Source organism: Bidens hawaiensis, unplaced genomic scaffold (assembly GCF_021521415.1).
Source record: "Bidens hawaiensis isolate Kalapana, Puna unplaced genomic scaffold, B.hawaiensis_p1.1 tig00022757_1, whole genome shotgun sequence".
In the NCBI taxonomy this organism is placed as follows: Eukaryota; Viridiplantae; Streptophyta; class Magnoliopsida; order Asterales; family Asteraceae; genus Bidens; species Bidens hawaiensis.
Genome location: NW_027493559.1, coordinates 333,157 through 359,244, shown reverse-complemented (window position 1 = coordinate 359,244; position 26,088 = coordinate 333,157). Strand labels below are relative to the sequence as shown.

General features: G+C 39.2%; 1 protein-coding gene across 2 annotated transcripts; it reads right to left on the bottom strand.

Moving 5' to 3' along the window:
- Positions 1–15,746: 15,746 nt before the first annotated feature.
- On the bottom strand, positions 15,747–19,231 carry LOC143566246 (uncharacterized). 2 transcript variants are annotated; one of them, XM_077052995.1, is made up of 4 exons: positions 18,955–19,231; positions 18,648–18,866; positions 18,459–18,551; positions 15,747–16,220 (listed from the first exon to the last, which is right to left on the bottom strand). In XM_077052995.1, exons 2-4 carry the CDS (start codon positions 18,828–18,830, stop codon positions 16,077–16,079), a joined length of 420 nt encoding a protein of 139 aa, XP_076909110.1. In that variant the 5' UTR covers positions 18,831–18,866; positions 18,955–19,231; the 3' UTR covers positions 15,747–16,076. The 2 variants fall into 2 exon arrangements, with proteins under 2 accessions (XP_076909110.1, XP_076909109.1); XM_077052994.1 differs by having other exon boundaries at positions 18,962–19,231.
- Positions 19,232–26,088: the final 6,857 nt, after the last annotated feature.

Genomic DNA, 26,088 nt, shown 5'->3' with positions numbered 1-26,088 from the left:
TAATTATTGATAGTTTATTTTACAATTAGTTTGGATCATTAACGTGTCATTGACCCGTCATGCTCATCTCCATTCTTGAGAGTATCGGAATCCAATATTAGCAGGGAACCAACCAAAAGTTAATATTGTTACTTTTTTTACTGAATTTATATTAGTATAAATTTGTATAAATTTAAAATATTTGTTGAAATTTAACATCAAAATTTTTTTGTAGAAATTTAAAATACTTATAAATATTATTTAACACTTACTCTTTGAAATGAAAAGTGTGAATAGTAGTGGTTAAAAAAGATATGCGTCAGTTGTGAAATCAGTCAGAAAAGTTACTAATCACACTTTTATTTGAAATGATGGATAACTGATCCACACTTCTTATTTCAAATGACAGATGTATTTCAAGTGTTCAAAAAAGTTATAGTGGAAGACCATTTTTATATACGAGATCTACCTATCAAAGTGGTGGATTAGAGGGTAGTGGGACCCGTCATTTGAAATGACGAAACACGAGATAATTTATCACTTCCGTCATTTCAAATTGTGGAAAACGTGATAAAAGTCCAAAGATCTGACACAACATTTCATCATTCTATGATCCGTCATTTGTAACGTCGGATCATCTAGAAACTTTTAAGTCTTTTTCACTCTCCTCTATGCAATTTTAGCTCATCGTTTTTTTCCTTTTTAAAAAATAAAATAATAATAAAATCTTATTTTATGGGTTAATTGTTAAGATTACGACGTGTTCAACTGAAACTTCCATTTATAGATACTAGGTTAGGTACCCGTGTAGTACACGGGTTGAATAATATAAATTATATAAGTCATAATCTGTATAAATAAAATAATAATGTATAAAAAGTTGCTTATTAAATTAACTATGTACAAACTTCAATTACAAACACAATTCATAAAGTTAAAACAACCTAGTTTTACTTCTTTTAACTTGCCTAGCCTTTGCTACTTACCAAAAGCTCCATTGAACTATTGAAGACCAATATCAACAGCAGCTGCAACACATCATGCTTACCAGTATCTTAGTAGAACTTCATGCTTACCATTTAAAAAATTAGTGTTAATATCATTCAACAAATAAGAACCAAATGGCCCAAACCAACCAAGTCCCACATTTGTGCAGGTAATGACCAAAATAGAACTCTTAATTTGGCGAATGACATATAACCCTGTTAAGCAACATATCAATGTATACATTTTTTATTTTCTCATATTTTTTGTTTAAAGAGATACACAAAATGAAAGAGATTAATATAATGAGTTAGATTTAATACCAGTAGACGTGGTGAATGTGTGGTTTGGATGCACAGTTGACAGGAAATTTGAGCCTTTACAAACACCCACATTGTTCTTCAGGTCTAAACACCTACATTGAATCACAAATTTATCACAAAATGGTAATAAGTTAATCATCGCATAATCAACTAATTATAATCGTAGCCGATAACACTCCGAAATCGATAAAGCATAAACCAAATTAATTAAACTTCGTAATTGATATTTGAAGACTTAGATTGATGCAATGAATATTATCCATCAAAAGAAAAGTGGTGTGGAAAAGCCATCAAACTTTAGTATGTAATGAAAGTGTTATTTATGCTATGTGTTTAAGTAAAAAACAATTATCACATTAATAGACCCATGATAAGTCACATAGTAGAATTTCTTCCTTTTTACGGGCAAACACGCACTCTTTATCATACATCTACACGACTCTAAAGAAGCTGTTATACTGCCAAATGTCACACATACAACCTGCATATGGCCCTCACCTCCTAAAAATACAACCGATATATAACTTCCACACAAACAATTGCGGGAAAAAAGTATTTGACTTGAAATGATGTTTCATCAACATCTAGGTTTTTGAACACATCGATGATATGATAAAGCTAAACTGGTAGAAAATATTACAATTTTGATCAGTGTTTAATAAAAGGGTTTTGTGAACATAGAAATTCACCTAATGAGCAATCAAACTAACCTTTGATAAATCTCACTGATTCAAACACGTCTAATATTTGTTACATTCGAAACACAACCGCCAACAATTTGCTCAAAAGGTACCTGAGTTAATCGGTCACCCCTTTCAAAATATTTGATTATTTCACTCTTTCCATACATAATAGACAATCACGCACCCAGACACAAGCACTGAATAACACTTAATATAGCTTTAGAGTTAGCAGCTTTATCTCAAGAGAAAAAAAAACACTTTGCATCATATAAAAAAGTAACAATACCTGGACACTTTTTATAAACATAATATTTTCCATTCTCATTGATATCCAAATTATTTGGTTTGACATATCACCACACCAAAACCATTATAAAGTTCAATTGATGAAGACAGTGAAATTGAAGTCCAATATTTAGGGTTCATATTATTGATGAACATGAACAAGTTTAGTGTTTATACGTATAATAAATCAAAATCAAAGATTTAGGGTTCATCTATAGATTATCAGGAATCGATTTGGTGTTTGTACTTAACATGAAATAGAAATTGAACATACCTTATCAAATATAGCACTCGCGATCGAATGGATAGAAAAGATTGTTCGAATCATTTATTGGAAAATAGGAATCCATTAATGTTGAACATAATCATTTATTGAGTCTGAAAAATCAGAGACAGGAACCGATGAAACCCTAATTGGGAAAAAAGAGGGGCCGAAGAATAGAGATTTTGTAATATTGATACCCGTAGAATAAACCCTAAATAAAGTATAGGCGGGAAAGTAAAAAATATGGGTGATTATTAAGATGACGGTTGTCCAATATTGGTTTCCTTTATTGTATAGGTTAGATTATAGAAAATTCACAATGTTGTCCTGCACTCCTGTCATCTTATCGAAAGTGATCCTTTAGATTGGGATCTGGATGTGGCACTTCTCTTGGGGTTGTCCACGCTGACGTAGGCATGTTAACGTAAATTTAAATGAAAACCGATCACAAAAATAGTGACACTTTATATTAGAAATAAAAAGGCTTAGGATATTTATACATCATCTTAGATCCTTACACATTATTTTTTGTTTATACGGCTCATATAGGACTATACGAGCCATATAGCACATGAGTCGTATCAGTTTGTGTCGGATGTTGTCGGTCATTGTTTGTAGTACCTCGTATATAGGCCTATACTAGTCGTATAGGCCTATACGGCCGTATAGAAATTGTACACAAATTTTTGATGGCCATATATTAATGTCATTTATGACTTTAATATCCTATATTTACGAAGCCATCAACCGACTTGCACCATTTTTTTAGCAATTTTAGCCCTCTCATTTTTAACCTTAATGTTTTGTTTCACTTATATAGAATTATGTTTTATACTGAAAGGTTGAATAATATAATAGAATAAATTGTTATTAAAATTTACATAACATACTTTTTGTAGTTATACCCCGAGAACCTTCATTTAAGATTATATTATGTTACGTACCTTACAATAGTCCATATATAATAATCAATCAATGATTAAGTGAACAACAAAACATTTTCCCAAAACAACATACTGTCAAGCATCCGATCCACAGACAAACAAATAAGTTTTATATACGGTCGTATAACCCTATACGGCCTATATGAAGGTTTTATGGTGTATCATGTGCTATACGAGCAATTAAATGCCTATGCGGCTCGCATAGGTCTATACGGTCATATAAGCTGTAAAATGTTGGTATTTTTGTTCCCTCCATACACTTGGCAGTCATGCGTAGCCTATACGGCCTGTATAAGCCTATACGAGCTGTATAGGCATATTCCGTCAACTTGAGATGGTGTATGAGAATCACATAAAAAAAAGAAACAAAACTTAACCAAATAAGCACACTGAAGACCTTAAGATTTTATTAATGCCGTACCTAATACTTAACAAAGTCAAATTCAAATACTCAAACTAAGATAAACCACAAAAGAAATGAACATAAGTTGAAGCAACTCAATCTACTCCCATAGTTTAGGACTTGCCTTTGAACTCTTTCTTTTACCCGCCTTCTAACTGCTTCGGTGTTGCCTTTTTAGAAGGCTGTTAAATGTGCTTAACGTTGTTCTTGTTGTGGAGGCCGTCATACTTACGAATCATTCCGTTCTCCAAGCCCTCAGCGATCGAAATCTTTCTCTTGTCCACACCGTCATATCTTGTAGCAAAACTGTTGGGAATGTCGTCAAAACACGAATGGCAATTCGAAATGCCGTCACATAAATTTCCATGGATGGAAATGCCGTGTAATACTCTCATACGGTCGTTGGAAATGTCGTCAAAACACGAATGGCAGTTTGAAATGCCGTCACATAAATTCCCATGGTTGGAAATGTCGTCGTATACTCTCCCTCGGTCGTTGGAAAGGTCGTCAAAACACGAATGACAGTTCGAAATGCCGTCACATAAATTCCCATGGTTGGAAATGCAAGTGGTTCTGATGGCAAATACAGTAGAAAATGCGATGGCCATGAAGGCGAGTGCAAAGAATGCAAGTTTCGCCATTGTTGTTGAAGAAACACGGATCCGATCCCCGGGTATGGGTCTTGGATCCAATGAGTCCACAAGGCAAAATAAGATAACTACTAATACAATGTGAGTACAACTTCCCAAAGTCCAATGACCGGAACCTGCAAAACAGACACCGTGAGTCTCGTTACAGGAAGGACAATAGGGGGGTCTTCCTGTAACCACCCTCCGGCGTGAGAATCAGTCTCGTTTGTAAGAAACTACTGAAGTATACAGACTAAGTGTAGTCAGGGTATATGTGAGTCAGAGTGAATGTGAATGAATGAGAACCTCATGCAGGTGGACAATGTATTTATAGCCGAAGGATGTAGGAAGGTGATTGGACCCTCTTCTAGAAGATCTTGATAACTGCCTAGACGCGTGTCTCTTTGTGATAGGTTGAGCTATACGTCCCATGTGCATAGGTATAACAGCCTAGACACGCGTCGCCTTATGATAGGATGGACCTCACCCTGGCCATGTGCATGGTTATAACAACCTGGCTAGGTGTCCTTTGCCCATTGGCTGGCGAGTCACGTATTCTTCAAGTAACAATCGTGGACACTCTTCTAAAGAGTAGTTGGTTGATGACAGTTGTCCAGTTGGCATTTCCTTCCGGTCATTTTGGCGGATAGATGTCCTATCTCGCGAATGACTTCTGAGGGTGCCTGGATACTTCCGCGTGTGGTGTGAGGACGTTCTTCCTATACCGTGTTATGCGGATGATCTGTATATCTCGCAGGTAGTATATGAGGGGTTTCTCTACGACCCGCGGGTGATACTTAAGGGTATTTGGGTCTTTTTAGTACCATACCTCTATAAGTCCCCCCAGTCCAGTGTTTCTTCCGCGTGAAGTCTTTATGCGGGTGAAATTTTAGACTTAATGTAGGTTGGGGGTTTTTCGAATTTTGAAGTTTGGGTGAAAATATCTTCTGTTGGTGTAGATAATCATGAAAAAGGACAAGTTGACCACTCGCAGGCGCGTGAACAGGTGATGGGACGTTTATGACGGCTGTCACTATACCCGTCTAAGCAACTTTTTTTCTTTTTCGAATTTCCCGCATGACGTGGCGGTCTTTGATTGGGCGATAACTTTCTCTCTCCACTGTTCATATCCCATCGCATTAATTGCGATGGGTATAAATAGGAGTTATCTTCTATTCGAAGTTTTATCACCTTTGTTTCCTGATTATCTTCTTGCTTTCTTTCTGATAAAACATTGAACTTCTCGTACATTCTCCTACTATTTCACCAAATCATACTGTGATGTCGAACGTTCAGACTGAGGTTGATGAAATAGAAGTTTTATGGGATCGTTCTGAATACGAGAAGCTGCTTGAGACCTATGGCATTCCACCAGATGGGAGCCGGAATTTCCTTCTCCCGGCTCTGTAGCCAGCCTGCCACCGCCTGTCAAAATGGCTGTCTATTCCGATTATTTCGTCTATGTGAATTTCCGTTTTCACCTAACGAAATTTTTTATGAAGGTGCTGACTGCATACGGGATCCATTTATCCCAATTGCATCCTCGTGCTATAATGAGAATTCGTCATTACAAATTCGTATGTGCAGCATATGATATGATACCACATCTTGACCGATTTCCGGTCTTTTATCTCTTCGCCAACCGTGACGGTTGGTTTACGTGCCAAGGCTTTTCCGATAGGAGCCTTGGTTACGAAGTCGAGAAGGGGTCCGCCAACTGGCGCATTAAGTTCTTTTGGATCTCTGAGGACGTGGTGCATGTTGCCATGGTCCGTTATCCAGTTAATTCTGTACTCCCGGACGTTGTCACGGCCGCTCACGAGGGTCGTGACTGGTATCGCACTCTAATGGCGGAGCCAACGCTAATGCGGGCGCTACCTGAGGAGGCTCTAGTGTGGGAAGGCATGAGCCGTCTATGTCCTACTGAATTCATGGAGCCTGTTTTCATTGATTTGAATGAACGTAAGTTATCTTTTTTTGCCCTTTCTCTTCTCTAATCTTTTTATGATTGATTTTTATCTTTTCAAGTCGGAGTTCTATGCTTAACGCTTTTTTTGAGGATAGGGGTTGTGTCCGGAAAAGTATCCGTGATGCGGGGGGCTAACCTATCCTTGAGAAAACCAAGGCCCGATTTCTTTTTCCAACGAAGGTGCGGGCTGAACCTGTAATTTCGGACGCCACCTTTCAAACAGGTGTGTATGTTCTAAACCCTCCTCCGCTTAATGCCATTACTTCTGACGAGGTGATCACCATTATATCATCAAGCGATGATAATGGCGATGCCTTTGAGTTTTCCGTCTCTCAAGGGGAGAGGAATTCTGATGACGATGCCCCTGAATTTTCCTCTGTCTCTCATTTATTGACAGAGTTGGAGAAGAAGAGAGCTTTTTCGTCCTTTCAAGCGGGTGATGCGGGTGCAATAACCGCGGACGTTGGAGAGGGGTCGTCGAAGAAAAAAAGGAAAACCCAACGTCCCAAAAAGCCTCAATATAGTCTTGCAGAACGGATGGATATAGAGGACGGTATATATTTCATTCGCTATAATTTATTGTTTTTGGATGTTTAACTAAGTGTAACTTTCTTATACAGATCCATTGATTGTTGGGGATAATGTGTCAGAAAAGTTACCATCCCCAAAACCCATATCTTAGAAACAATTGTCTCCTCCTCTGGAGAAGACTGCGGAAGATTGGCCGCCTACCCCTCCGACGGAGATCGCCGCAAAAGAACCAGTCGTCCAGTCTGGGATTGAAAGTCTGTTTGACTATCTTTTTCAGACTGGGACTGCTACTGGTTTTCAGGAGAGCGGTATGGATGTTATTGCAGAAGGATTTCAGACGGACGAATCTCCTCCTCGTTCTCCTCCACGAATTTTTGCTACCTCTTCCCCTTTAACTACTGGTGGGGAGGGAGGTTTTCAAGCTGGGCAAGTGTTCCGAGGTGCCGGGGAGGCAACCACACAGAATGCTCCTCAACAGCCGTCATCAATCCCCGATCGCCTCGAAGCCTTAGGTTCCCGTTATTACGTAGATGCGAACCTGGGGGACGATTTTGATTTGTTTGTCCCTCCGTGGGATATTACAAATGGGTCCCGGTTTTCTGATCCCGGGACCTGTATGAGTTTTGTAAAACACTGTGTTCCACCTGCCGAAATGGTGCACCAACGTGACCGTTCCCGCCACGACCTTCATACTGACTTATCTTTTTTCCTTGGCTAACACTCTAGCCTGTAGCCAGGAAATTTTGCGTGAATGGCGTACCATGGGCGGGAAGCTGGGTGAAGCTTATCGGGCCGTTGAGGTTGCGAAAAAAGAGCTGGGGAGCATTGCTTGGCGGCCAGTACTGCTAAATGGAAGCAGACGGACGCGGAGATCGCCCTCAGGGGTGAGCTGGACCGGAATGCTACCGCCGTCCGCCAATGGAAGGAGGCCTGTGAAAAGCAGAACTCCCTTCTTGAGGCTGCCCGGGCTAAAGCACAAAAGGAAAAGGATGATTTGGCACGGGCTCAAGAGGCAAACTCGGCTTTGGAAAATCAAGTGACCCTTCAAGGCACTCTAATCCAAGAGCTTGAAGCAGAGCTGAAGCTGCAGAGGGAGCAAGTTGAGCTTAAAGATAAAAGTGGTGCTGAAATTCAAACTGCTTATGATTCCCTTTTGCAAGCTCGCAAAGAAGCGGAGACCCGTGCCACCTCAGCCTTAAATGAAAGACAACAGGCGATTGCGGAAGCTCAAGAGCTCCGGATATGAGCTGAACGCGCGGAGCAAGACCGTCAGTGGTTCCTCACTCGGGGACTTGATTCTGTAAGCTTTCCTTATTTGTTGTCCATTTTACGTGTCTTGATTCTAAATAACTTATGTTTATGTGTCGCCAGGTCATCCGCCATATTAAGAGTAGTCCAGAGCTTATTGACAGCTTTGCTGACCTGATGACTGCCTCAACTCAGCTTGTACAGATGAAAGGTTTTAATGAGGGGATGACCTATGCTCAAACGAATGTTTCTCCGGAAAGTCATCTGTTGCATGGCCTTAACGTCAAGCAGGAGTATAATATGCGGATTAAGGACCGTGACAGCCTGGTGTTTACGCTGCAATATAAGCTTCGGTAACTTGCTGCGGCTAGTGATTGTGTGCAACAACTGAAGGAGTATCTGAACGATGAATCTGAGGATGCCTCTTCTGATGACACTCCACCAACTCCCCCGGAAGTTGTTGTAGCCCCAAACCCGTAGGATAGAATAGGCTAGGTTTTTAAACCTTTGTAATTACTTTTCCCCATATTGTAATCGCCTTTTGATGTAATGGAAATAAATCTTTAGAATTTTTTGTGAGTGTGATAATATCCTTTGAAGATGTTTTCAAAATTTGAATTTTTTTTAATTTTTTTTTGTAAGTTGGATAATTTGGATGACGTGGCGGAAAGGGGAACTTTAAGGGATAGCTGACAAGACGTGTATGACGTCATTGACAGTCTGTTCGTGCTTTCTTGAATTTCCAGCCTGATGTGTCGATCATCTGACGGTCCGCGGTTTCTCTCTCCTTTGGCACCCCATTAGTAGCATTAATTGCGATGAGTATAAATAGGTCACTCATGACTAGAGGTGCACAAATCGGTTTTTTAAAAAAAACCGGTTCGGTTAATAACCGGACCGGTTTTTCTTGTCCTGGAAAAAAACCGGTTTTTAAATAACCGGACCGGTTTATTAATCGGTTTTTTTGGTGCAAAACTCGGACCGGTCTAACCGGTTAGGACCGGTTTAGAAACCGGTTAGAACCGGTTAATAACCGGTTTATTTAATTAACGGTTTTTTTTTTAAAATAACCGGTTAATAACCGGTTTTTTTCATAATAACCGGTTTTAAAATTAACCGGTTTTTTCCATAACCGGTTCAGTAACCGGTTTTTTCTCTAGAACTTGTAACCGATATACGAACCGGCGGTTACTAAACCGGTCAAACCGGTTTTTAAATAACCGGTTTTTGTAAAAACCGTTTTTCGGTTTAAACCGTTGAACCGGTTCACCAACCGGTTTTTTTGCCCATCTCTACTCGTGACTTCCATTTTACTCTTATCACTTCCAAATTCTTTCGCTCTCAAATCTTCAAAATTTGAACTTTCTGGGAATTCTTTGTCTTTCTTGTTATCATTCTTCTACAGATGGCTGGAGATAAGAAGGGTACTCCTGCCATTCACGAGGTTGTTGTAAACCTCAAGAGGAAAGACTACGACGATGTTGTTAATGTGTATGGTCTGCCGTCGGAGTGGGAACCAAAACGTCCGGCAAGTGGTTCCATCGCCATCAATCCACCTCCGAAGAAGATGGCTGTATATGTAGACCACTTCACGACGAGAAACTTCCGGATCCTGGTGACTAGGTTCGTCCAGTCGGTCTTGACAACCTACGGGATTCACCTATCCCAAATCCATCCCTTCGGGATGCTAAGAATTCGACATTTCGAATTCTGTTGCCAAACTCGTAATTTCGAACCTTCAGTTGGCATGTTCGCCGTTTTCTATAAAATGACCTTCCGCGACGGATGGTACAGTTTTGCTTCCGTTGGGAAAAAAGTTATAGGCACGGAATGGATCCGTAGCCTTCATGCCAGGAAGCCAAATTTTTTCTGGATCCGGGAGGATGTTATCCCGTTCGCGATGACTTATTGCAAGGCGGAAGACGCCATGCCAGTGGTTCCGGCTGCTGCTCACAAGGGTCTGCCGTGGTTTTTGACCTTGACCGCCACGCCTACTCCTATGCGCCCAACACATGAGGGGGCGAAGATGAGCCGTTTGTGGCTATTCCCTGACTTGGAGCAGTATTATGAGAGGACCAACAAGAGTAAGTTTGGTGTTACCCTTATTCTCTTGTTTAACAAATATCTGATTTCTGACTTTTATTATTATTTACACAGGTGAAGGTTCCACCTTCGATACTTTGTTGGATCATGAAGGGGGCATGATGGTTCGTCTCCCGATCGATCCAAGGGTTGTGCCCTTTCTGGAACGCACTAGTGCTAACTTCCTGTTTCCCACCACGTTTCGTTCGGAACCAGTAGTTTCCGTGGCGATGTACGCCAAAGGTGAGGATTACGTTCAAGAGTCCATCCAGAAAGGTGAGGGCATTCTACAACCCCGATCTGTGACTGCTATTACTTCCAGCGGAGTGATTGTACTCTTTTCGTCCAGCGAAGAGTAGTCATTCTGCAAAGGAAGGTTTCCAGTTGATGCTATTAATGCCATGGAATCAACTGCAGGTTTAACCCATCAGAGAGCCATGTCCAGCCAAGCAGCGGATCAAGACGATGTTGACACTACTACGGAGGGTAAGTGTCCTGTACCAGATGATGTCACCACTGAGGGTGGCCATCAAACTGCTGATGCGAGTGCTTCCAAGGTAGCCGGAAAACGCAAGGCTCAACCTGTTAAGGTTGCCCCATCGAAGAAGTCAAAAAAGCGGAAGCTTGCTGCTAATTTGGAGGCGCGTCTCCATCAGCTTGACTTGGAAGACCCTTCCTTAGGTAAGTTTGATGTTCTTCCAATTTATCAATTGTTATGGATCAAATGCGTATCTGATCCATTATTGACTCTTTTCAGTGGCTCTAAATGATTTTTCTGAAGATGTTTCAGGTCTAAAAAGCTCAAAGGTGCCACCTCCGGCATCATCTCGTCCTCTGAACACCGCTGAGGAGCCAATCACAGTGGTGGATGAGTCTCCCGTGAAGAACAAGGAGACGGACAATGCTGATCATATCAGTATGTCACCTTCCTATAATGTTCATCACTTTAGGGATCAAGGGGGTGTGAGCATGTTTACTCATGGGCCTCAGACCTCTCCGTCTCCTCAAGAGGAAGATCCTACTCCGCATCGTCCACGTACGCAGAGATTCAATGTTCCGCGACGTGGACGTATGCTTCGAGTATTTGCAGGAAAGTCTTCCTCCCGCTGAAAAGGAGCGCCGTCGTCGCAGTATTCGTCAAGAGTTATTAAACTCAAACTCTTATCACTTGGCGAATACTATTTTCACCAGTCGGGAGATAACTCGGGATTGATTGGCGATGAACGAGGAGTGGGACGAGCTGGCGGCCTCAGCGTCCGATGCTAAGGAGGGAGCCCTGAAGGCTATAAACGAGGCCAGAGAGAGCCGCCAAGCGCTGGAAGCTGAGAGAACCGCTCATTCTGCCACCGAGGAAACCAAGGCTATTCTACAAAACAATTGGATGAACATGCCGAATTGGTGAGGACTCTCCAAGCTGAGTCGGCAGCAAAAGACAAGCGCTTGGCTGACCTTGCTGCTAAGAGTCGGGAGCAGGCCTTAGAATGTGCCGGCCATAAGATGGAGCTTGTCCAGGCCAAGGCGGACAAAATATGGCTGCTAGCGGAGAGCATTCCCAAGGTCTGAGTCCTGTCTTGTTGTAAATAATCTAAGTGTTTGTAATTACTCTTGTTTTATTATTTACGCAGGTCATCGCCGATGTCCGGGCGAGTGATGAGCTTGGGAACTGTGTTGCTATCCTCCTGAAGGCATCTAAACAAGCTGGCCGTCAGCTAGGCTTCCAGGAAGGCTATAAATTTGCTTCTGAATCCAAGCTACCGGAAGAATATGTCCTGGCTGGTCAAGACACTGCTGCCGTCCTTATCCAGAAAACAAAGGATTTTGATTCTTTGAAGTTTTCTTTGGCGGAGCAGATTTCTAAGCTTGCAGATAAGGAGAACAGCATTGAGCAATTAAAAGACCTTATTGACCTTGGTGAACAAGATGAAGAAGATTCTGATGCTGCGGAAGACAAGGACGCGGGACACAAAGTTGTCGCGTCACAGATAGATTTTTCTTGTTTTTGTAATTAGGATCTCTTTGTTGTAATCCCTTTTGAATGAATAAAGAAACCTTTTTGCATCCGATACACTTTTTTTTATTCTATAATATAAGTGTTTGTAGGATCTTCTTTGTATGCCAATAAAGGATTACATACCAATACATGTTGTAAATGACTAAAATAAAATTTCCATAGATGAGGCATAAGTCGAATTACAAGAGATGAAATTACATAACATTGCTAATCTATTTAGGCACGCAGGCCAGAAAGAAAAACATACTATATGTAACACTTCTTCAATTGGGCCCCATTCCAAGTTCTAGGGATCTCCGTCCCATCCAACTTTTCCAACTTATAGGCACCTTTAGATAACACTTTTTTAACTCTATAAGGTCCTTCCCAAGTCGAAGCCAACTTGCCCGGAGGCCTCATTGTTGCGGAAGACAAAGTCTCCCGCATCGAACTCACATTTCTGGACCCGCGAGTTATAATATTTCTGTAACTGGCGTTTGTAATTGTGCTCGCGAATTGATGCAAGTTCTCTCCTCTCTTCGAGGAGGTCAAGATTCATACGGAGTTCACGATCATTGTCATTGATCAGCAAAACTCGTGCAGATGGAATCCCAATCTCGGCCGGAATAATGGCCTCTGTGCCATTTGTTAGACTAAATGGGGTCTCAGAATTACTGGAATTCTTTTGGGTACGGAAGGCCCAGAGTACATGGGGTAATTCGTCAACCCAACCCGTCTGTTTGGTCCCTAACCTTGCTTTGATTCCTTCCTTGATTGTCCGGTTGGTTCTCTCAACCTGACCGTTCGCCTGCGGGTGGGCTACAGATGTGAAAATTTGAGTTATCTGCAATTCTTTCATCCATTCCTGTAGCCCACTCTCCGCGAATTGAGTACCGTTATCACTAACGAGTTCCAGCGGAAGACCAAACCGGCAGATTATAAATTCCCACAGGAATTTCTTAACACTTGCTGCTGTTATGGAAGCAACCGGTTTGGCTTACACCTACTTCGTGAAGTAGTCGATGGTTACTATTAAGAATTTGACACGTCCCGGAGCTTCAGGGAAAGGTCCCATTACGCCGATAGCCCATTTCTGGAACGGCCAAGCTGAAGTGACTGGAACAAGCTCGTTCTTTGGTCGTAGCGTGTTAGCAGCATGGCGTTGGCAAGAATCACATTTTCTTATTTCATGCACAGCGTCCAGGTGCATCCCCAGCCAGTAGTATCCGGCATTCATCAATTTTGCTACGACCATGCGCGGGCCAGCGTGAAGACCATAGATGCCTTTGTGAACTTCTCTGATTAAGTAGTTCGCGTCCTCGGCGTTCACGCATCGGAGTAGTGGTCCGGGGAAGGAACGTCGGTATAGCACACCGCCATGTATCTGGTAGTTCAAGGCTTTATGTTTTATCTTCCGGGCCGTGGCTTTTTCTTCCGGGAGGACTCCTGATGACAAATATGCTATAATGGGTGTCATCCAGGATTCCACTCCGGTTTGGATTACCAAAACTTGATGTTGCGGGACAGACGGGGGGTCCAATATTTCAATGCATATGTCTTTAGCAAAGTGTTCGAAATTCATTGAAGCCAATTTGCTAAGAGCATCTGCTGATTTGTTCTCGTTTTTTTTTATGTGGATTACTTTGCATGAGAAGAACTGGAGCATCAAATATTTCGACTGTGACACATAAGATGCCATCATGTCATTCTTTGCTTCATATGTGCCATTAATATGTCCTACAATTAACATGGAGTCCACGCGGTCTTCCAAATGTATCACCCCAAGCCTTTTGGCTATCCGTAAGCCTGCCAAGAAAGCTTCATATTCTGCCTCGTTGTTAGTACTCTTGAAGTCTAACTTTATGGCGTATGTAAACTCGTGGCCTTCGGGATTGACTAGCCTGAAGCCTGCGCTAGATCCCTCACTGCTTGAAGCCCCATCCGTGAACAAAGACCATACCTATCCTTGTTCAGGAGGTGCTTGGGGTTGTTGCTCGATCAAACATTCTTTCTTCTTGTGTTGCGGGACTTCATTGACGAAGTCCGCCAACACCTGCCCCTTAATTGCAGGTCTAGGTTTGTATTCTATCGCGTGTTCACCTAGCTCGATGGCCCACTTCGCCAATCGCCCAGACAATTCCGGCTAACTAAGGACGTTCTTGAGTTTGTATCCTGTTAGAACGTTGATGGGATGCCCCTGAAAGTACCTGCAGAGGTGTCGGGCAACATAGACCAATGCTAACACAAGTTTTTCTAGCATTGAATATCTTGTCTCTAGGTCCGACAGTTTTCTGCTGACATAGTAAATCGGCGTTTGAACGTTTTTCCTATCCGTCAGGAGGACAGCCCCGATAGCGATGTCTGATGCTAAGTACATCGCGAAAGGTTCTCCCGCATAAGGTGTTGTCAATGTGGGCAATTCCATCAAACATTTCTTAACTTCCAAGAAAGCTTGTTCCGCTTCCGCGGTCCATCTGAATTGTGCTTTCTTGAGGCAGTTTCTTTGTGTTGAGACAAAAGGATAAGATTTGGCTGCATGATTCGCCAAACAACGATTCAAAGCAACCAAACGACCATTGAGCGTCTGAACTTCCTTGAGGGAGGATGGAGAAGGCATGCGTCTTACAGCTTGGACTTTATCCGGATTAGCTTTAAAGCCCGCATCCGTAACGATTACTCCAATTACACTACAAAAAAGATTGTTATTTGAGACTGAAAAATTTGTCTTTGATGCTCCCTAATCAGTACCTAATGGTTATCGGGGACTGATTTGCTAGTCCCCGACCAGTGACAGATGCCTAGTACTTGATACTACCTTTAGTGACTAAAAGTCAGTCCCCGTTGTGTGACACCAACAAGGACCTATAGTCAGTTTCCGATACATAAAATTTCAGTCCTCAATATATTCCCCCATACCACGTCATTTCAGTCCCTAAAACATTTCTTCAGAGACTGTAAATCAGTCTCGGATACTATAATATTTTAGTCCCTATTGTATGACTTTAAGGACTGAAAATCAGTCCTCAACAAAAAAAATGTCCCTAATACGTTTCATTAGGTTCATGATTCCATATTAAATCAGTCTCCAATGCAATGCTTTAAGGACTGAGATTTAGTACCTGTTACTACTCGATTTTAGTCCTTAATACGCCTTTTTTAGGGACTGAAAATTAATCCCGAATAGTATGTTATTATAGTCCCTGGTATGTACTTTTAGAGACTGATAATCAGTCTCCTTAATTAGTCTCTAATGTGTTTTTTTAGCTACTATATTTTAGTCTCTAATACTATGTGTATATTTTTAAAATGTTCATATACGGACTAAAAAATAGCTGCCGATACAATTTAATGTCATAACAAGAGTAATATAATCCTCATAAATTTGATTCTTGGTTTCCCAAAATAATTTCATAACAAAACCAATCAAAATAATGTCATACAACCAATTCGAAAACTTAAAGGAGTATTAGATTAAAGAAAACAAAAAAGTACTAAATGTCTTAACTAACGCCCTAGATAGTGTTGTCGCTATCACCTTCATCAACCGCTTGTGTGGCTATTGTGTTCTCGAAGTCTGGAAACTTTGTGCTTATGAACTTGAACATTTTTTCATATTTATCCTTGTCCCGTTTCTGTTCCGCCTCGAGTGTAATAACCGTATTTCTCAAAACTTCATTCTCGCTTGAATCTCGTTGAGTTGATTCGGCTACCGATTTCATCCATCTATCTTTCTTCCTCAATACAGGCCCGACACCAACCTCCTATCCTGATTGTATTGTTTTCTTCCTACCGCATATACTTTTTATGGCTTCTTTCTCAATCCCATGTTCCATAGAAGTAGTAACGGTGGTTCCTTCAGATATTAATTTCTCCATGGCCACTTGTTTATGCTGAATTATATTTTCCTAACATAATAAAAGGTACATGAACAAAATTTAGAACTAATCAACCCAAAAATATTTAACCAAAAAAAATTCAAAACTAAAAGCCAGTGTTTTAAAACCTGGCCCGGACCGGTTGAACCTAGACCCGATGTGCTAAGCGGTCCGATTCGCACCATATAACCCGTTTTCTAAAGAAATGGCCGGGTTATGATCGGACCAAAGTGAGTCGGATTCCGGGACCCGTTTGAATCGGAAGATGTAAGTTACGTGAGGGCTATGATTGAAAATTTTAATATTGGCAAACAATCCATTCCCAGGATACCAATTGTATTAATGGATATTTGTGTTATTTACTAAAATAAATAAGTCATATTCATTTATAATAAAAAGAATATTAACTATTTTATGAAATAATATTTATTACTACATGTATGCATATAAATAAATGTATATGTATTTATCAATGTATTCAGACCCGACCCGGACGACTTACCGGGTCAAAGGTCGGACCGACCGGGAGGGCGGACAAGTGTTTGACCCGGATGACGTCATAAATACTATATATATAATTATTATTACAAAATAATAATAATAATTTAAATATTTGCTATCTGGGTTAATTTTCAATTGTTTACCACTTTCTTTCATACTTTATATTAATTTTGGAAAAAAAAGCATTGAAGGGTTTGTGAGATGCAAAAATCCAATAATTCTCAGCCTCAGTCCAACTGCTTTCATGTTAATTTTCAAAATCAATATGTTTTGATAATATATATAATTTAATTTTCGTATACAAAGACATGACTAAACTTGGTGGGATGGCTTGTCATGAGTTATTTAAGGTTGTTCATTTTGGAATTGCCCGAGTTCGAGTCCCAAGCTGTTGCTGGTTTTTATTTTAGTAAGAAGAAAAGGGTTCGGCCGGTTGTTCACCGGTTCCGGTCGAACCGCAAACCGACAAACCCTGCTGAGTAATAGAAAACGGGCTGTATTATGTGAACCGAACCAGAATATATACCGGGTCCCGGTCGGACCGGTCGAACTGGCCGGTCCGGTTCGGGTTTCAAAACATTGGTATTTATAACAAAAACTAATATATATAAATATATTATTTATGACGTCATCCGGGTCAAAACACCGGTCCGACCTTTAACCCGGTAAGGTGTCCGGGTCAACGTCCGGGTCGGGCCAGAAAACATTGCTAAAAGCATTTAACAAAGAGATACTTACATATGCAAGGCGCGAATCATCATTTAGCCATCCTTGGTTTGCGGCATTGTAATGCATCTTGTGATAAAATTCTAATGGACTAGGCGGCATGTGAGTCTCAGGATTTGTCTATTATCATAAAAATTATAATAATGAAGCATTAATATATTTTAAAAAATAGTGAATTGTCATCGTAATTTATTTACAATCGCACATGTATATTTTGGTTTTTATATCCATATAGATTTCACCATTTAAATACTTATAAAACTATGATCTTTAGAACCCTTTAATTTTTGAAGTTAAGTCTGGTGAGCTTATTTGATATACACAATGTTGGTAATTGTGAGTTCTAATTCCAAAAGGCTGACTATATTGTTTACAACAAAGCGAATACAAAAGCTTATGTGTGGCAAACAGATGAAATTCCGGGTTAAGATCAAACAATAATGTGGCTTTAGATGTTTATTCAGATGCCTAAAAATGGAAAACTACATGTGGCAAGAAAGACTGTCCATACTTTACAAGTCAAAATGGTCAACCTCTAAATTAGTTAATTCGGTTCCATTTGTAAATAGATTATCATTAATTAAAAGTACGCAAATTGAATTTTATTAAATTTAAAAAGTTAACGGGCTTGGCTCAAGCTTTAAACCAGCCGAGCTCGAGCTTGATTTTTCAGCTTGACAAAGTAAACGAGCCAAACTAGAGCTTGATTTTTCAGCTTGATAAAGTAAATGAGCCACACTCGAGCCAACTCGTTTAAGTTCAAGCTCAGACCCAAGGTTGTCCTGGCTCGGCTTGTTTACATCCCTATCTAAGATAGACAAAAAGCTTCAAAATTAAAGATGCAGCAGTGTTAAAAACCTATGTTCTTTTACTATTATGTTCTTTTTACAGTATAGTATTAACATTTCATTTTTCATAATATTTATTTTAACAACCAAGTCAGTTCTTTATGATTTTCGATTCGATTTTCAGAACCGTGGGGTACGACCACCAGTTAACATGAATAAAATTACACTATCAGTCACAAATTTTAAATCTTACAAGTTGGAATGTATGATTGGCTAACGACCGAGATCCCCCTCTGCTTATATTAACTTGCTTCGCTCTGTTAGCTTCCATTTGATCACTATATTTCTGCAAAAATTAAAATTTGCCAAACATGTTAGAACATCAAAAATAAGACAATACTCACAAATATTTTTGTTATTTGTAAAAATGAATTCAGCATACCTGAGTTTTTTCTAACTCCCAGTAATCACACATATCATCCCAAGCTTCTTGACAACAATCAGGTTTCCTTTTCGATCTTGCCAACTCAGGATTGGTTTTTCCTCCATTATTCTTCCAGTACCGACTCCAATTACCCCTGGTGCGTTTCCAGCAGGCTTGAAGTCGAGCATTCACATAATCCATAAAAGTATCATTTGTTCTCAACAACTCAAATTTTCCCTACATATATAGAATACATTGTTAATGATACCATTGAGCATGGACATCATAACAGCTTATCAATAAATAAAAATGTAAAAATGTATACAACTTACTTCTAATTTTTCAAACATAAGATCTTTCGCTTCTTTTGGTATCGAGTCCCATGAGTGATAATTCATTGGACAAAAATTGCGAATAACAATGCCACACTCGGTCGCAAAAGGTGTTGCTGAGGTCCCAACAAAGGCTTATGTACCCTCAGCCATTGTCAAAGGGATTTTAGAACCCTCAGGCATATTCTGTAAAGTCCTTGTAATGCCAAGATTTAAATTTGGACCGCGTCTATTTGGTGGAACAACAGACTGTTCTATATCAGCAGGTTGTTGTTCTGTCTCAGCAAGTTGTTCTACATGTGATGTATAATAGACATAAAGATAAAATGATTTAAGTTCTGTTTATTTTTCAAACTAATGTAGCCATTTCATCAATTTTTGAAGTGTGGATTTTCAAACAAATCCTTACGCACGAATACCAACCACTACCCAACCCAATTACATGTAGCTTTGCTTGAAGATGAAATATTTAGTTTAAAAGAATTATAATTTACCGGTACCTGTTAGTGCACGGTTTTGCGTCTTGAGTCTTTGTATTTATCGTTAAAGTATTTGTCGTTTTATTTAATGTAATAAACATTTATTTATCTGGTTAGTTCGTTATGTATGGTCTAGTTCGCTAATGTTGGTTAGCGAAACTAAGACTTAAGTTATTCCCTTCTGATTCGTTAGGGGATGTTAACGAATCAGAGGGTGATTCGCTATTGTCGTTGAACTTTAATATATGTAACGAGTTGGGTGTTAGTTCGTTAGGGGATGTTAACGAACTAACCCCATCCTCTATTTATAGGTGAACACTGTTCACAAGTTATTTAAGTTTTGAGATAATTAACGAACCTCTGCCCAAAATACTCTCTCTCAATCTTCATATACAACTTAATATTATTACTGATTAGATATACACATATATAACATATAATCATACGTAATTATGAGCTAGATCCGAGTTAAGGATTAATCACATACACACAGATCCGAGATCTGTTATAGTTATTGTGATTGAATCTAGTGTTCTAACAAGTGGTATCAGAGCTTTCGGGGCTCAATTACACTTGATTTGTTGGTTAATTTAGAGTATTGAACGTTTAATTGGTATTGGATATTGATAGTGTTCTGTTTGCGTGAATTTGGATCAATTTAAGGTGAATTGATTGAATTATGGTAGGTTTGGATTGGATTTGAGTTGGTTAAGGTATTGGAAAGGTATTGTGAATCGGAATTGATGTGTGGTTTGGTTTTGGTTTGATTCGGTATTGGTTTGGTTTGTGGCCGAAACAGGGTTTGGGTTTTGGTATAATTGGACTGATATTCGGGGTTAATTGATTACGAGTTTTGGTGTATTGGATTCGCGATCGAATTACGAGTCTTTTGGTAGGTTATTTGTACGTTTTGATTAAGAATTGATAGTGTATTACGAATTTTAAGTTTCTGGGTTTCTGGGTTTTATGTTCTTTATTTCCAGAAAATCTGGAAATCTTCTTTGAAGATTTGAAGATTTGAAGATGAACATGATTCGCTATCATTTTTATGTTGATTCGTTATCTTGTTCACTTTGATTCGTTATCTAAGTTAGTCAATTCGTTGTAAATTTCAAGTAATTCGTTAACCAGTTTGCTTAAATATTTGATTCGTGTTACCTAATTCGTTATTTGGGTCAACATATTCGTGTGACACGCGTCTACTTTGGGATTTGTGTCATAATAACCTTTGCCACGTGGCAAAGGCATCAGAGTTTGTTACAAACCGTTGTAACAACCTGATTCGCTATTAGTTGATTCGCTATCAACTGTAGCTGGTTCGCTATCTATTTCGCTAAGTCTTTCTAGTGATTCGTTACTGAAAACCTTCTAATTCGTTAAAGGTTACACTTAGCAATTCGCTAGCCGATTCACTGGTCAATTCGCTAGTTTGACTTATTGTTGATTTTGATTCGTTGATTACCTGATTCGTTGGATTAATTCGTTAAGATTAATCTTGATTCGCTATCTGATCAATCTTAAATTCGTTCAGATTTGATTCGTTAATTTACTGTTCACAGTTCGCTACAACTGTTTACAGTTCGTTACATTATTCACAGTTTAGTATTTTTCACAATACACCCTTGAATTTTTAAAATTTGTCAACAATGGCTGGTATGTATGCATTAGCTTCTCAAAGTATGTTGATGCAACAAATATTGCAACTTGATACCGAGATAGGTTCACATTCGAAATGTCCAAGATTGATGAAGTTTAGTGACGTTGCCAAGTGGGAACCTCGGTTTCGTGCTCATTTGGGTTTTGTTCAACCTGATTTCTCATATTGTCTAGATGAGGTTTATATGGCACCAATGATTGGTGATGATACTATTGGGTATACTCCTAAAGCTGTTTCTCAATACTCACAAGAAGAGAATAAAGCTTTAGAAATCGAGATAAAAGCTTATTCCACTCTTACTATGGCATTGCCCGAAAATATCTTTCATCAAGTGGGTAGTATCAAGAGATGTGCTTCTTTATTTCAACATCTGCGTATGAGAAGTATGCGGAACACAGCTGAGAGTAAAAAAGTGATGCTCAAGTTTCAGTTTCGAAACTTTAATCTATTGAAGGGAGAAAAAGTTGAAGAGATGATTACACGGTTTAATCATTTAATTGCTGAAATGGACAAGATGAAATTGGAAATTTTTGAGACGGATAAAATTGACAATATTAAGAGTGTGCTTCCAAGTTCTTACTCGACATTTCTAATGGTTTTGAAAGAGAATGACTATTTCTTGAATGAAGACTTGACGACACTTGAATCTTTACAAAAGATTGAAGCCAGAGAATATGATCTTAAGTGTCAAAAATCCTCCAAGGAAAGTCGATTCTGCTTTCTATGGTGGAAGTATGCCTCTTAGTTCAACGATCTCTCCAATAAATGCTTTTCTTACTCAAGCTGCAAGTGAAAAGGAATCAACTATGTTTAATGATCCAAAAGTATGTTTTTACTCTGCTGGTAATTCTGGATTGTCTGGTGGTTCTGGAAGTTCAACTACTACTAATCCATTTGCTTCACCACCTAGTGTTAATATTTAGGAAGCTGAGCAAAACTTTGCTTTTCTGACAGCTTTCATGTCTTCGTATGAAAACTTAGTGAGTAGTAAGATTCCCACAAGTGATTTAACTGATGAGGACTATGATCAGATAGATCCAGATGATTTGGAAATCATGGATTTAAAGTGGAACATGGCTATGATTGTCCGTAAAGTTAAAAGATTCATGCAGAGAACTGGAAAAGATCTTCCGGCTTTAAACAAGAAATTGGGTTTTGACAAGTTGAAAGTAAAATGCTATAATTGTCAAGAATTTGGGCATTTTGCAAAGGAATGTGACAAACCAAAGAAAGAATACACTGGTTCTCGTGGTCAACATCAAAATTCTTCTACACCACGAGGTAGTGATGCTGAAAAGAAACCATCTACTTCTACATCACAAGCAATGTTGGCAGATGGAAATGATCGGTCACAACGGTTACTATGTAATGATACGCAAGCAAATTTTGGGTTATATAAAAATTGTCAAGATTCAAGTGGGAGTGAGATGTCTTCTGATAATGATTTTGGATCTGATTCTGATGACTCTTGCGACAAGCCTCCAACAGTATTTGCTTGCATGGCCAAGATCAATGAGGTTAGTCATTCTATCTCTGCTACTTCATCTGTTAAAGTATCATGTGTTGATTGTGAATCTAACAAACCTAAGTTAGAAGCTTTGAAAACTCATAATGATAATCTTGTAAGAAAAATTGCTTCTCTGAAGGATACTTATCGACAATCTCTTGAATCTCAAATGAGATCTCAAGAAAAGATTGAAGCATTGTCGACAAGTAACCATGATCTCAAAGCTGAGTTATCTGTAAAAATGAATATTAATTACCAAAAGTTTCAAGAAATCCTGAAACATCGTTCAAAGATAACTGAACTTGAGAATGAGGTTCTTGAGTTGAAGAACAAACTGGGAAAATTTAGAAATTCTTCTTTTCTGTTGAATGAAATTATTGAAGTATCTGGTAAACAAAAGGATTCAAAGAAAGTCATCGGTTTTGTTGAAATTCCGCCACCTTTTCACAATGATTACAAAATTAATCTTTTTGCTAGAAAGAAGAGGATTTGATTGAAAAAGAATATGTGATTTCTGAAAAATCTAAACCGGTTAAAACAGAAACTGTTAAGACTCAAGTTGCTCCTCAAAAACCTTATGTTCAAAGTAATAAAGTCTTTATTGAGAATGTTGACAAAGTAATTATCGAAGACATGTTTGAACCTGAGGTAATACACAAGAACAAGAACATCCCAAGTTCTAATCACATTCTTTGTGAGCCTCAAGAATTTGAGGATGCTGTGTATGGTTCATTCAAGTCTCAAGTGAAAAAGGAAGAAACTGTGAAACCTAAAACAATGAAGGCAAAGAAATCAGATAAACAAAAGATTTCTGATGAGGACTTAATGCGATTTATTAATCCTCCTAGTTCTAAGCCATCATCCGTTAGGGTTTTCAAGTTGAAAGGAATTGACACAATGTTTACTGAGAAAGACATTCCAATTAGTATCATTAAACCAGAACTGATTGAGAGTGTATTACAAATTAAACATCACAAGTTCAAGAACTTGAACGTCTTTATGCTCAAGCAAAAACATCAGTTTCTTCTGATCCACTGACTAAAGCCAAGCAAGTGTTATCACATGCTAAAAGGGTTAAATTTGTAAAGTCAACGAGAACAGATACTCTTAAAAGTTTTTCAAATTGCTCTAATTTAGATTTTTATTTGAAAAAAGAAATCTGAATTACCTGATGAATTTGCTAAGAGCATGACCAAAAATGTGAGCCATCATCAATCTTCTGCATACTCTGCTCCAACTAATTCTTAACATCATCGTGTAGACATGCGAAGTTGTTTTCTTTGCGGTCAGCATGGTCATGTAGTGAGAAACTGTAGTCAGAAGAACTATCAGAATCTTCATCCTTTTATCAAAGACCATTCCAAACAGGTTCCTTTGGTAAAGGAGATTCTGAAACGGCCTGTTTCGTATGTTGATGATACACATATTATGTTCTCTAATGTGAATCCTCGGAAGGTTATTCTTGTTACTGAGACACATGGTCAGGTAAAACCAAAGTTTGATTCATATGAGCCAATTTGTAGGAACACGAATTCAAACATTTTTCAAGCAGCTTACTTAAGACGTAAGTCTAGGAGGCCAGTAACTTATTCACAAGTGGTTGAACAACAGTTGAAGTCTGTTCAACTTAATGATCAAAGAGAAAACCAAAAGGTGCCCAAGACTGAGGCCTGGGCTGCCTTTTTGAACTAATCATCTTTATTTTATGTGTAGGGTACATCCAAGACTGTGTCTGGTGAAAACTGAATAATGGATAGTGGATGTTCTCTTCATATCACTGGGAATCACAACCTATTAACCAACATGAGAAATATTCAAGGGGGTTATGTAGCGTTTGCTGGGAATTCTGGGGGCATGATCACACAAGAGGGTGAAGTTTCAAATGGTCACATTACTTTTGAGAAAGTAAATTATTGTGACAAGGTAGATCATAACTTATTAAGTGTGTCGCAGATTTGCGATAAAAAAAACACAACGATATTTACTGACAAAGAATGTCTTATCTTGAAACCAGGTTACGTTATTCCCGAGGACATGGTTGTCATGCGATCACCACGATCAAATGATATTTATGTCTTAAACATGAGCTCTAAAGTATCCACATCGATCGAAACATGTTTTGTCTCGAAAGCAACCGAGAAAGACTCGATTTTATGGCATCATAGAATGGGTCACATACATGTTAGAAAGATGAACTATTTAATGGCTAATGATTTAGTGGAAGGTGTCTCGTTGAAGAATTTTAAATTATCCAACACTGCGTTGCATGTAAAAAGGGCAAGCAGAAGAAGAAGACACATCCTTCTAAGTTATTGAATTCCATTAATACTCCTCTTGAACGACTTCATATGGATTTGTTTGGTCCTGTGAATCGTGCGAGTATTTTAGGGGATTAGTATTGTCTAGTGGTGACGGATGATCAAGTTATTGAACTTGAAAGTGATAATGTTTCATCTCCTGAACTTGGTGAACATTACACTAATTTATTTGATAATGTTGTTCCTGAGAATCCCACTCTTCGGATTCATGGATATCATCCACAGGAAAACATCATTGGAGAGCTTGATTTGGGCGTTCGTACACGTCATTAAGTTGCTTCGTCAAGTGATAATAACGTATTGTGTGCATATGCCGATTTACATTCATCGGGAATTGTAAATCTTGCAAAATTCACTTGCTTTCTATCTCAAGTTGAGCCAACGATGGCTCGTAAGGCACTTGAAGATCCTTCTTGGGTAGAAGCTATGCAAGAAGAATTACAACAATTTGCACGTTTGGGTGTTTGGGATTTAATAAACAAACCTGCTAGAGTCAAGAAAGCGATTCCGACTAAGTGGGTATTTAAGTGTAAGAAAGACGATCGAGGGGTGATTGTTAGAAACAAAGCACGTCTAGTGGTGCAAGGTTTTCATCAGCAAGAGGGTATTGATTACACAGAAGTATATGTTCCAGTTGCAAGATTAGAGTCGATTCGAATCTTCCTGGCATATGCTGCTTATAAGAATATCAAGGTCTATCAAATGGATGTTAAAAGTGCTTTTCTCAATGGTTAACTACACGAGGAAGTGTTTGTTTTACAGCCTCATGGTTTTGAAGATCTTGATTATCCGGACCGAGTTTACCGATTAAACAAGGCCCTGTATGGTCTACATCAAGCCCCGAGATCTTGGTATGGCACGCTTGCCGACCATCTGACTGATAATGGCTTCAAACGAGGAACTGTCGACTGCACTTTATTTCATAAAACTGTTGGTGACGATCTTCTCCTAGTTCAGATTTATGTCGACGACATTATCTTTGGGTTTACAAACGACACGTTGTGTAAGGAGTTCGAGAAGTCCATGCAAACAAAGTTCGAGATGAGTTCGATGGGAGAGATGAGTTTCTTTTTAGGGTTGCAGGTTCACCAGTCTGATAACAGAATCTTTATTCACCAGACCAAGTATGTGAAAGACGTCTTGAGCCGATTCAAGATATCTGCCGG

Bases quoted from the DNA above. Each gene is read 5' to 3' on its own strand.
- LOC143566246 (XM_077052994.1), bottom strand. From the start codon at position 19,027: ATGAATTATCACTCATGGGACTCGATACCAAAAGAAGCGAAAGATCTT. The intron at 18,552-18,647 runs GTATGCTGAATT...TAATTTTTGCAG, and splicing joins GGGAGTTAGAAAAAACTCAG to AAATATAGTGATCAAATGGA. The intron at 16,221-18,458 runs GTAAGATTTAAA...TTATTATGTTAG, and splicing joins CCAATCATACATTCCAACTT to GAAAATATAATTCAGCATAA.